This window comes from Natrix helvetica (assembly GCF_964273705.1).
Source record: "Natrix helvetica genome assembly, chromosome: 1".
NCBI lineage: Eukaryota > Metazoa > Chordata > Lepidosauria > Squamata > Natricidae > Natrix > Natrix helvetica.
In genome coordinates this window covers 44,026,892-44,040,555 of record NC_138548.1, presented here as the reverse complement: position 1 = coordinate 44,040,555, position 13,664 = coordinate 44,026,892, and the positions used below count along the sequence as shown (strand labels likewise).

Below are 13,664 nucleotides of genomic sequence, written 5' to 3'. Positions count from 1 at the left end.
ATTAGAAAATTCAGAGAGTGACTTTCATGGGATTCCCAGTGATTATTATTTTTTAACTCCGTCCTAACCAGCTCCACGTCCCCTTAGTTCAGCAGTGCTGTAGGCTGGTGTACTCCTGGACAATTTATTGGGTTTCTGTACGGCTTACATAAGAGGTTAAAAAGAATAGAATATTTTTTCTCCCTGTTGTATGTGGCTATCTTATTTGAATTTGGGACTTGTTGAAATCCCAGCTGGATTTAAGACCTATGTCTACAGAGCACATGGAATCGGAGCTCGTTTGGTTCACCAAAACAAGCAAAATGGGTGTACGTGAAGACTGTACAGTTTTGGTTTACAATAAATAGTTTAATAAAAGCCCTTATTAAATGTTATGTTATGCTTACCATTCCTATTCCTTGTTACCTTTTGGCACAATAACAATGTGTACTCTAATAGATAAGTAAAACAAATGTAAGGGAATAATAGGGTTTCAAGTCTAAAAATGAAACTTTAAAAATACTGAAATGCATTTGCTATTTCTTCAACAAATAAACTCTTCTAAATAAAAGATATGTTAAAAACATATGATCCTATGGGTGCTTAGTCTTTTTTTGTTTGTGTTTTTTTTTTAAAAAAATTGGCCTTTTTCTTAATTTATACTACAATAAAATTTGGACTACAAATGACAAAGCAGATCCAAGTAGTAATGTGTGCCACCAGGTTCATCAATATTGTACTGCCTGGATTAATACCAGGTAATTCAACATTCCTCAGTATTATTGAAGTAGTGATTCAGTTTTATGATCATCATAATATAGCAGGATTTTTTTCAATTGCTAAAAGCAAAATACATTTTGTTGGCCATTTTTTATGTTTGAAATTGTTTATTTAATATGATTCACAGTTACTAGTTCTTACCAGAATAATCATTTTGAAGTTTTTTTCAATGGACAGATCCAATTTTTTTTACTTGAATGTGATTGAAGAAAACTGATTGGCTGTTGTTATGTATAGGTAAATCCCAGTGATAGGTACCATCTTATGCCTATAATTACACCAGCATATCCCCAGCAGAACTCTACCTACAATGTGTCTGTTTCTACACGTATGGTCATGGTTGAAGAATTTAAGCAAGGTAAGCAATTCTGAAGATCTATTCCTGAAAGTTTTAAATTCTGCCCTACATCATATATGCTCTAAATCAAGGGTATCAAACTCAGTTTAATTGAGGGCAGCATCAGGGCTGTGCTTGACTTCGGAGGGCCAGGGTGGGCATGATTAAGTTGGGTATGGCCAGTTTGATGTCACTTGTGTCAGGGGTGCTTCTGGTGGCCTGAGCACTCTGCCAGTAAAAACAGGCTCCCAAGCTCTGTTTTTGGCTGCAGCAGCCTCCTGCAACCCTCTGCCAGTGAAAACGGAGTTCGGGAGGGTCATGTGTGGCCCTCCAAGCTCCGTTTTCGTTGGTAAAGGCACTGGAGGCCAGTCTGCTGTTTCCAGGGCGGCCTTGTGGGCCAGATCTAAGCCCCCGTGGGCTAGATCCATCCCCGGGCCTTGACTTTGACACCCTTGCTCTAAATGGATAATAGAGCCAAGCACTTAATAAACAGTAAGTTTTTACGGATTTCCCAAATACTAAAACTTAGGAAGAACATTTCCCAAATGGAAAGTAATTGAGTATGGTATTTTATCCAGTTCTTGCTTTCTAAAATATTCCAGGAGCTCCTACCTACAGGTGGTATGTTTTCAGATATACCGCTGTAGTAATTATATACCACAACATATATCCTAAGAACAGTAAACTTTCAACTGGCAGTACATCTTTCAGTTAATTATTCTAGCCATAGTACAATTTGGTTTGTAAATACCCGATCATATATAACTTCTATACAGCTTAATGACATGAAAGCATAATAGCACCAAATTTGATCCCTAGATTTTCTGATTTTCAAGAGCTTGAGTGACAAAGCAAATAAGTTTTTGTTGAAATCTTACACAGCAAACTGAATAGAGTATATGCTTGTTAGTAGAGAGTTCTGATACTTTGTTGATAAGTTTAAATAAACTGAAAAAGCCCTCATAATGAAGATATTTAATTGTAATATTAATCTTAGCCCTTGTAATTTGAAAATTTATGTTCAAACAGGTAAAATGTGTAAAAGGCTGAATATGTGTTTTTGTAATTCAGGTCTTGCTATCACAGATGAAATTTTGCTGAGTAAGGCAGAGTGGTCCAAACTTTTTGAAGCTCCAAACTTCTTTCAAAAATACAAGTATGTATTTTATGGTATGAAAGATGCTTTCTAAGTATATTAATTGCTTAACATTCTTATGCTTAGTGCTATGATTTCAACTGGTAAATTGACTGGCATTGCTGTAATGGACAAATGCTGAATTGATTATACACTGTTGATTGCATTAAATTTATTCTAGGAGAAATAGGAATTAATTGTATTATTTCAACTGAGTATGAAATGTATATGTGAGCTCTAATAATTAGCAAATCACCTCTATAATCTTTTCTTGGGATTTTGGGGGCTTTGCAAATAAGTTATTAAAGATTGAAGTAGCATAATGGGAAATAGTTGGATTAATTGAATAGTCAGATGCCCTGATGGCACAGTGATTAGAATGCAGTATTGCAAGCTAACTCTACCCACAGTCTGGAGTTCGATCCTGGACCCAGATAGTTGGAGGCAACATTGTAAACTACTCAGAGAGTGCTATAAACCTCTATGGAGCGGTATATAAATCTAAGTGCTATAGCTATTTTTGTAGAAAAGATATAGCTTATTTTTTAAAATATATATTAAAAATCTTTTAAAATGTCTGTATTTTTATGTACCCTCTATTACAATTACAGGTGTCCACTCCCAGCAGTAGTTTACTATTGTTTTTGTCTGAATTTGGTACCTATCCTTTAATGCAATCCCTCCCACTATTAAAAGAAGACTGGCCACCATTATAATGTGTCTGAGTTTTTTTTTATTCTAATTCTTGCATTATAAATTGTAGAATACTAAAGAAAATTGGGCTGGTTATTCCTCTGTATAGGAATAGATACAATTATTTTCTATTCTACCGTGTTTCCCTGAAAATAAGACCTCTCCGGATTATAAGCCCAATTGAGCTTTTGAGCGCATGTGCTAAAATAAGCCCTCCCCCAAAAATAAGCCCTCCCTGGAAATATTGCAACATAGCAGCAGCCCTGAGGAACCACACTCGCCGCCTCCTGCACCTCAAAAATAATAAGACCTCCCCAAAAATAAGGCGAAGCACTTATTTCAGGGGTCAAAAGAAAATAAGACCCTATCTTATTTTCAGGGAAACATGGTACATTTAATAATTTCATTAGAAAAACAAAAATGATGGCAGAAAAAGACCTAGTAGTCCATTGAGTGTGCCATTTGAACTTATTTGTTTTTTGTTTTCTTTTTAATTAATTACTTTTAATTATATGATATTAATTTTTATTTAATTTTTTAATTTTTTGTCGGATGATGGACATGCAGTTATCCTAAGCATGTTTAAACCCAGTTATTGATGACTGACCCACTACCTCCACTGGCAGTTGGTTCCAAGCTTCCACTACTCTTTCTGTGAAGGAATAAATTCTAATACTACTTTTAAACTTCTGTTTGAGGTTACTCCTTCCCCGTGTTCTTGATTTTTTTTTTTTTTTGCTTAATACTGAAAGTGTTTCCAATTGCCATAATGTAAGGGATGTTCAACATTTTTCTTAGTGAGCATTTATCATTTAATCCTTCAATATGTTGCAATAACATAAAAATCTCACTTCACATATATTTTGTAATTCATTGCCATAAGTTTCTAGTGTCAAAAATATTGCACAAATTTGCTTAACTTTTGTTAGTGAAAGATAAGCAAGTTCTTCTTATTCTACTTTGCAAAAACATAATATGGACATTTGTAAAAACAATACTCTTATGAACATATTATTGGTTGTCGTAGGATCTGTTATAGACATTTAATGAACGAGATATAAATTAAATATAAGATGTAGAAAAGAAATAAAAAAATATTTCATGGAATTCTACAAAATTTCGTATATTGCACAGAATTTTATATATTGGTTTACTTCTTAACAGCTTTGAGTGCTCTGTTGCCAATTCAGAGACCTCCTTTAAGCATATCCCTCCCCCTGCTTCCCAAATAAAGAATGAATAATAATTTTACTTTGGAGGAGGAAAAAATCTTCAATTGACTTACCTGAATAATCAAGCATACTATATTTTCTGAAAATCTCTGCGTAAAACTGGGTTATCTACAACAACATATGTTGTAGGTTCCCAAGGATGTTTTGATAAAGGTTGATTCCCCAGATCTAAAATGCTTATATAGTTACAACGATTCTATTCATACTGAAACCACACATTATTTTAGTCAAGGTACATTCTGCACATGAAATTTACTGTACAACGTGTTTTAACAGTAACTGCAATGGTAACTAGAGGATACTACATTAAAAGATCCAATTCCAAATATTGATAGGTGCAAGTTTTATAAGTACAGATTGATTAATATTTAACAGTGATGCAATAATGATCCAATGTTTTGTTTTCTACATTTTGCCACAGTAAATTCAGAACTTAATTATACTTCATAACAAAGTATTTAATTAAAGCAATAATCCATCATAAAATAACATCTATTCCCTCAGATACAAATTATCTCATGCTAAGAAAATGCTGAAAAAAGCACAAGCTTAGGATACATCTAATTGTTAAAAAGAATTTTCATTTCATTTGAAATAGCTTGGATGCTCAGTTTACTATTATTAACAAATCAAAGACTATAACCTAAAATTTATAAGAATTGTAAAAAAACTAAACATCTATAAAGTAGGATTATCTTGGACTAACTTTATGAATGAATTTACTCTGTACATTTTGCTGGAAAAGAAATTTAACAAATCTTATCATTTGCTTGGGAAAGTCCATTGTAATATTATTTGCAGGCCATCAAGAACAAATGATGCCTCTAGTTTTATTTTGCCTAGCAAAGTAATAATAAAGAATAGAGTTTGGAGATGACGGTTAGGTAGCAGATTATACCATTCTTATTTTATTTGATTTCTAAACCGCCCCCTCTCCCCGAAGGGACTCGGGGCGGTGTACAGGTACCAAATTAAAAACCATACAAATAATCATAAATATAATTAAAATCGATATCACTCACTACAATTTTCTAAGACTGTTCTGGAAGTCAGAAATGCCGTGATTTGTGGGGGCTTTTGTGTGTGTGTGTGTGTAGCTGTAATGATCCTAACTGGCCACATTGACCATGGAAAATGTCTTAGGACAACACTGGCTCCCTTGCTCAAGAAACAGAGATGAGCACCACGCTCTAGAGTCAGAAACAACTGGACAGGGAAACCTTTACTTTTATATGTCTATGCACTCACCGACTGTAGATATTCACATCAAGAAATTGTTAATTTACAGTATGTTAAAACAATCACATTTATCACAGAACTTCCAATAGACAGGCCGAAAGATGCCCACAAACTAATTCACTTCAGTAGAGACAGATAATGCTGTGAACTTTTCTTGGCACAATTACTGTTTTTGTTTTCTGAAGCAGTTCTGCATACTCATCAAAGCACATAGTGAGTTCTAGATTGAGGCCATTATATTTAGCAGAGTTTTTTGTAGAAGTGCAAATGGTTTGCTAACTCATAAATGTAAAATATTTCAGAATTACCTTGAATATACTCCATGCTATCAGCATTGATGTGGGAGGTTGGCTCTGTTTTAGAAGTCAGTTTCAGAATAATGGACTACTAGAATACTAATAATCCTTTCAACTAAAGATAGATTTCTTTGTTCTAGTAAAGTTTTTAAATACATAATTTGAATCTCATTTTATTTCAACTTGTAGGGCTGTGTTTTGATTTTGTTAATATTGCTTAGGCTGAAAAAATCAACCACTATAAGGTCTGGGCAGATTTTTAAGGTTAAATAGGTATAGCAGATACTGAGTTAACTGGAGACGTTAATATATGAAGATACAATAAATGTTGAAAAATAGGATACAAATCAAATTTTCAAAAGAAAGTTAGTATATTATTATTTTTTTATTTTCAAAGGCATTATATTGTACTTCTAGCAAGTGCACCAACAGAAAAACAACGATTAGAATGGTGAGTCAAATTCTCCATATTGTCATCTTTTAGCATTTGAATGTGAGCCTTCTGTGATTATGGCCAGATAATTTGGTCTAAGCAGAACACTGCAAATGTCTATGCTATACGTAACATGGTAACCCATATCTGTGACTTAATTTTTCCTCCTATTGGGGAGCGAATAATCAATAAAGGTGAAATTCAGAAACAACAAAGTTCTTTATTGTTTGGCTGATAAGCACATATTCTAAAAATGTGTTATGTAAAACTGGGTAAATCATTCTGGGGGATCATTTGATAATTACCTTTACTTCTGTTTTCAATGATCGGAGTTAATAAAACTAAGTACAACAAGTGGGATTATATTCATTTTAAATCCTTACCCCACTTTATTCAGGCTGCCATCAGAGCAAATTTGCTCAGTTAAAACTTACAACAGAAAATACTTACAACTAAAAAGAAAAACGAGAAAAAATCCATGTAAAACCAGAGCACAATGCTCTTTTTTGTGGAATCTTGATGCTCTCTGAACTTGTTTGCTAGTAGATGTTCATTACTTGACTAGGTAACATCATTAGTGCTAATAAAGCTTGCCCTGCCAGTATTGGTGGGGGTATGGCTTACTGCTTGGTAATTCTTCGATTGGGAGTAAGCTATTATTTTCTGCTTGATTGGAGTTTGCTTGGTGTTTATCCCTGTTTATCTGGGTTTTGGCTGCTGAGAAAATGTGCTTTGATTTTTCAGTTTTCTTCTTAGCTTTTTTTACTGTCTCTGAATGGTATATAAAGGTGGCTTATCTCTATGTGTCTCTTGATGGTTGATTTGTCTGAATGCCAGGCTTCACACAACTTATTCTAATCAATTTATTCCAATCAACTTATTCTTTTCTCTATTTGATAGGGCTCTAAATCAACTTTAGAAAAGTAGTGTTACCACATAATGCCTCATTCAGAACTTGATAGCTTTTTAAGCAAATAATCAATATGTTTGACTACCAACCTGACTACATGTCACAATCATATTGAGGCAAATTCACAGAAAACAAGCATTGCTCCATAAGTATGCATAACTTTTTTCTTTGATTATTATATTCATTTATCTGAACGCTACTCAGTTCTAAAAAGGTTATGATCACCTTACAAATGATAGAAAAATAAAATGAAAAGATTCAAAATAAAATTTGGCCCAGTGGCTAAGGCATCAGGCTAGAAATCAAGAGACTGTGAGTTCAATTCCTATCTTGACCATGAAAGCCAACTAGCTGACCTTAGGCCAGTCACTCTCAGCCCAACTCACCTCACAGGGTTGTTATTGTGGGGAAAGTAGGCTGTGGAAAGTAGGTTGGATATGTTCATCACCTTGAGTTATTTGTAAACATAATAAAGGTGGGATATAAATAAATAAATAAAATTTAAAATTCCAAACAGCCAAATTCCTAACTATGGTATTAACACACTGAGAACCACATCCCTAGCCACAAAGATTACCATATTATTAATTTCCAAAAACTTCTGAAACAGCTAGGTTCTGTAAATAACAGATTTTTCCCATGAAGAATTAAGATATTCAGCAAGAGGCTCTAGTGGAGAAAAAAAGCTAGAATCTTTACCTCGCCCGTGATGAAATAAATCTTTAACTGATGATGGGGAGATTAGCCTGGAAAATTAGATGCCATTAACCTAAAAATCAACATTTTCTAAAAATAATGAATTGATGAAATAGATAAATGTTTACGGATAGCTCTTTTATTCACTGGATTCTCTTATGAAGAAGACTATTTTTGCTTATCTTCTCTATCTTGCCACCTATGCATTTGTGGAAGGTTAAGCAATTCTCCTGAGAAAAAGTGGATGAAGGGGAATATTGTTATTGGCAGAAATATTCTCTGAGATTTCATTCACAAGCAATTATACTTTTAACTTATTCAGTTGACTTACTACTTGTATTCAATATTGCCTGTTATCTTTTAGGGTTGGCTTAGTAGAGTCAAAAATCCGTATCTTGGTTGGAAGCTTGGAGAAGAATGAATTCATTACACTGGCTCATGTAAATCCTCAGTCATTCCCAGCACCCAAAGAAAATCCTGACAAGTAAGGCACTTAAAACTTAATAAAACTACTGGAAGAAATGTTATTAAAAAGAAAAAAAGCAGCTTTTCCTATTAACTTTGTCAAAAGGTTGACAGTTTAATTTAGGTCATGCCTTGGACGAAAATCAGTTTCTTGTTCCCCACAGGAAATGTAGGACAGTAGAAAAATTGACAGAAAAAGATTAAAATTGGGATAATATATGCAGACGCAATTAAGATTTAAAGTACCATTATTGTACCACAAAAACTGAAGGTGGATCCGGAGGTGTAATTGCAAAAAATGTTCTAGCATCTTCTTTATTCCACAAACACTCGTGTAAGAGAGGTAGCAGAAGATATTGTATGCTGATGTTCACAAAATCATGTCTAAAATTTTGCCTTCCATTGTTATACATTTTGAGATATTCTGTGAGACTGCACAAATGGACATATATTTTTGAATTATCCCCAGAAGGCTTTTGCACAAAGTCTTCTATGCAGAGAACTGCACTTCTGGGTGCAAACTCTTGTTCAGTGACTAAAATGTAAACAAAAGTAAACAAAACAAATTTTCGTGGGATTATGGTAAATGATAACATTTATTATTACGTTTATCTCATCCAACATTATTTAAATAGTTGTTTTAGAAAGGTTTATCCATTTGTTATCCTTTACATTGTTAGAAAATATTAATGTTTTAAAGCAGAAAAACAGTTCTCAGTTCACAGTTACTCAACCTGCAATAGACCATGGAATAAGATCTCAACCTTAAACAGCTTATGTGTCCTTACTTGATGAAGGGACAAAGTAGTTGAAGTAGTTGTTTGGTATTATTTATAACCCAAAATGTGTTGCATTTAACATTAAATGTTGAACAGGTAGAGTGCAGTCCTAATTCAGAGATGCACTTGGGTGAAATTGGTCTGTGTTGGCAAAAATGCATTTCTGTTAAGCTATTACTTACTTTTCAGGGGAACTGAAAAAGACTTGATAGATGGGCTAGGCACGGGAGAAAACTAGATTTGATTTGCCTACCTCACAGAGTTAAGAAGGTTGCAATTAATATGAGCTAATGTTTATTTAATTTGATGGGAACTTAATAATAAAAATCTATAATTTTCCTGTGCCTATCATGAAGTGGTTGAAATCAGGCTATACACAACTTTATTTATCCTGTTTTGGAAACAGGTATCTGGCTGTTTTGCCCTATTGCAACTGAGCAATAGTTTCTGAGAAGAATTCCAAGACCTTTATATAATTCTAAAATCACTGAACTGTCTTAGCTCTGTTGAATATTTTATAACATTTAACAGAAATGGCCGATGTTGGAAATGTTTACCAAAAGTTACATTTAGGATTCTTTCTATTGTCCTTCGTGACTTTAATTATCATTTTTCCACAGGGAAGAGTTTCGTACAATGTGGGTGATTGGATTAGTGTTTAAGAAAACAGAGAATTCTGAAAATCTGAGTGTAGATCTTACATTTGACATTCAGTCTTTTACTGATACTGGTAAGTTTGTCTGACTGAAATTGTTCTCTTCCAACTGTTCCCCAAGCTATATTAGTTTGGCAACTGTTTTTTTTCTTTGGATTATAGAAATATACTTTCGTGCTACTGGCAACAGTTAGCAAAGTATTAGCCTTCATATTTATAATTTGGCCCCTCCCCAAGTTTTAAATATAATTACCATAAATGCCTTATTATGCAGAAAATTTACAGATTGCTCTGCTGCATATACTTCAACGCTGCCAGTGCACCACCAACTCTTTCGTCTTCAGAAAGGCTCTAAAGTACCATCCCATTTGTTCAGACCCATTTTACATACATGTGCAATTGAAATTAAATCAGGCATTCAGGAGGCTGAGCTGCAAGATAAACAATCAAATCAATCAAGGTAGTTCTCAGTTAATAGTAATTGGAATTGGAATTTTTGTTGCTAAACAGTGCAGTTCAGTGTCACATGATCATGCTGCATAGCGATAGTGGTTCTGGCAATTAAGCCCAGAATGTATGTTGCTAAGTGAGAAATTTGTAAAGTGAGTCTTGCTCCATTTTACAACTTTTCTTGCACATTTGTAAAGTGAATTTTTGCAGTTGTTAAATTAGTAACACGGTTGTTAAGTGAATTTGTTTTCCCCATTGACTGTGCTTGTCAGGAGTTCACTAAAAATGATCACATGAGCCCGAGACACTGCAACCATCATAAATATTAGTTGTCAAGCATCCAAATGTACCATATTTTTCAGACTATAAGATGCACTCCCCGCCCCCCCCCCTCCCAAAGTGGGTGGAAATGTCTGCATCTTATAGAGCAAATGTTGCAGAAGCTCCACCCATCCTCCAGCCCCCAGCCTTCGGCCTCTGCCTTGCAGCAATTTGCCTCCTTCAAGCAAACAGCCTGGTAAGCTTCAGCACAGCCTGATTTAGCATGAGCAGCTGATAGGTGGTTGGATCTGTCTCCCGGAATATCATCGATCAGCTGTTCCAGGCTGTGGGGATCATCACTGCCTATCGCCACTGCCACCTATTGCTACCTCCGCGCCCCCCGTTTTTGGTGTCTGCGCATCCTGATTTTGGGTCATTCCAGGCGGAGGCCGAAAATGAGGCACACAGAGGCAGCGATAGGTGGCGGCAGCACCGATGGGGGGGGCAGCAATCCCCGCTGCCTGGAACAGCTGATAATCAGTGTTCAGGGAAGAAGATCCAACCACCAATCAGCTGCTTGTGCTAAATCAGGCTGTGCTGAAGCTGACCATGCTGTTTGCTGCAAGGAGGCAAATTGCTGGAGGGCAGGCAGACACCCCCCCCCCCCCCAAGCCAAAAGCTTAGTACATCTTATAATCCAAAAAATATGGTAAATCATGTGATCATGGGGATGCTGCAATGGTCATAAGTGTGAAAAATGGTAATAAGTCCCTTTTTTCAGTGTCATTAAATGAACTGTTGCAAGTTGAGGACTACCTGTATTGTTAAACAAGGATCACACACGTCATAAAATGAGGATCTCATGTTGTGACTTCTGACTTCCTGCTGGCTTCCATATTGTTTGCGGAAAGCTGGCAGGGAAGGTTCTTACACTGGCCAGAACTTCAAGGACATCATACTTCTTGTTCAACGCCATTGCAAGTTTGAATGGTTGCTGAACTATTAAATGAGGATATCTATAGAGCCAGATCAAGTCCCAGGGAATATCTATTAAAAGACAAACAGAACAATAGAAACAGAAACAGAACAATATAATACCACTGATTATCGCCTGGAGCTCAGAAGTCAAATATATGAACTCACATGCATCAAAAGATTTCAGGCAAAATCAGAAGGTCTCAGTCAGACACAATGGATTATTAAACATTACAGCTGTTAATTGATTATGTACTTGCAATCTGACTAGCATATAAACTGTAGCTTATAACCAACCAGCCTTCCCCTCCCTCTCCCAAATAAATCCTATATCACTTTAGCAACTCTGAACACCTGATATTGGAGTGCTGTATCTTTTACTAAAATTTGTTACTCAAGAGGTGCCACAGGGCCTTGATTTCTTTTCTCTTCAAGAAAACCATTTAAATGAAACATTGAATTATGCTTAATGATTTAAGCATTTTGCCTGGTGAATTTAGCTCTGTAGGTAATAACTACACAGCCCAACTTTTCTTTCCTTGTTTGTCCAATTGCCTTTTCTCTCATCTTGCTTTAGATTCCCTATTCCCCTTCATCTTATTCCCCCAATGCAATTTTCCATCTTGCCATATTTCTATCCTGCTTCTCTATTTTCTGCTAGGAACAGGAATAATAATAATGTGAAAGATAATTTTAATTTATGTAAATGCAAATCGGTTATTTTTTAAATAAGTAACATTTATTTTAAAACAATTAATTTTTAGATATTAATTGAATTAATTATAATTTTTTTGAGTTCTGGCATTTCTTTGGAATGTGGCTCCTGACAGGTATATACACACATACATATAAGGATACACATATACTTGTGTCATGCACAAATTTATTGACTGAAAGGGAAAAAATCTTTAGGATTCGAATTTGCAAACTGGGCTCTATCCTCTGGAAAGGGTTTTGTCTATACTTCTTATTTTTAATCTACTATACTCATTGCTATCTTCCTTTTGTGTAAATAATAGATATAACTCTACTATAATAGATATAACCAAGTTACATAAAAAGAAATATTGTGTAGTTTTTTTGAAAAATTGTCTCCTTTCATGTATGTCCAGAGTTATCTAAATCCATGAGTGCTGCAAAAAGGAGAGATGGTAATTTTTATAAGCTCATCTTGCATTCCTCTCCATTATTTCTCTGAATGGCTTTTTTTAGAAGCGTGGCAACTCTATTTGAAGCATATACATACTGGAAGGTAGAGAAATAATGTTTGAACCATTTGTTCTTTTATCTGAAAAGGTTCTACTGTATTCTGGTTCGTTCCACAGATAGAAAGAATCGTTTTGTTTTGTGGATAGGTAAACTGGATTAAATTCCAGGTTTAGTTATAATAGTAGTATGATCTGTTATCTATTATCTAAGAGTCAAATTTGTATTAGCTAGCCATCTCACAATGTGTAACACTGGTTGGTATATAACAATTGAACAACAAATATAGAAACAGGAAACATAAAAAATAAAAAATTCAGATTAAAAAATAAATATTATAAAAATATACATACCTCAGCAAAGGGAGGATAATGATACTGGGAATAACAATGTTATTGTATTTTCTGAGGATTATGATTTTCCTGCTTGAATCAGTATGTGTGCAGAATGAAATTTATTTCAGGGGAATTTTAGCTTTCTGAAATATAAATGGTCTTCATTTTATTCTGATTACATAGTTTATAGGCAAGCAATAAACAGCAAGATGTTTGAAATGGATATGAAAATTGCTGCAATGCATGTTAGGAAAAAACAACTTCATCAATTACTACCTAGTCATGTCGTTCAGAAAAAGAAAAAGGTAACATTTGAACGTTAACTGATATTGTGATAAAATATGTGTGTGTGTGTTTTAGTGCTCTGTTTTTGTTATTATTTATTTCATGTAGGTACTGCTTCCCCCCCCCCCCCCCCAAAGTATTCTTATGCATGCATAAGAAATTAATCCCATTTACATTTATCCCACCTACTGGCTTCCTGGTTTAACTTTAACTTTTAGTTTAGGATGATATTTGTTCAGATGTAATTACTGACATTTTAAATATTTTGCATTGGTTAATAGGAGTAATGTTAAACAATTGTACTCAAGGCAATAGACAATAGTTTAAAGTTTGTTAAAGATGTTGCGGTATTAAAACTATCAAAATTATGGAAAATTAGTTGTTACAATCTTGTTTTGTATAAAGCATCACCTTGGTTTTGCACCCTTTCTTACTAAAGCAGGAGGCAGGTAATGGAGGAGAAGAGAGAGAGAAAAAAGGTACAGGTAGTCCTCAAGTTATGATCATTCATTCAGTGACCAAA

General features: G+C 34.6%; 1 protein-coding gene across 2 annotated transcripts in view; it reads left to right on the top strand.

Moving 5' to 3' along the window:
• The window catches only part of PAPOLA (poly(A) polymerase alpha), a 45,880-nt gene that overhangs the window by 23,104 nt on the left and 9,112 nt on the right, over window positions 1–13,664 (top strand). The window contains exons 11-16 of one of the 2 annotated variants that reach the window (XM_081938272.1): window positions 997–1,117; window positions 2,168–2,252; window positions 6,089–6,142; window positions 8,095–8,214; window positions 9,595–9,704; window positions 13,040–13,161. In XM_081938272.1, coding sequence (XP_081794398.1) covers window positions 997–1,117; window positions 2,168–2,252; window positions 6,089–6,142; window positions 8,095–8,214; window positions 9,595–9,704; window positions 13,040–13,161 — 612 coding nt within the window. Of the gene's footprint in view, window positions 1–996; window positions 1,118–2,167; window positions 2,253–2,842; window positions 2,942–6,088; window positions 6,143–8,094; window positions 8,215–9,594; window positions 9,705–13,039; window positions 13,162–13,664 lie in introns of those variants that run through there. The other variant, XM_081938273.1, reaches the window with a different exon arrangement.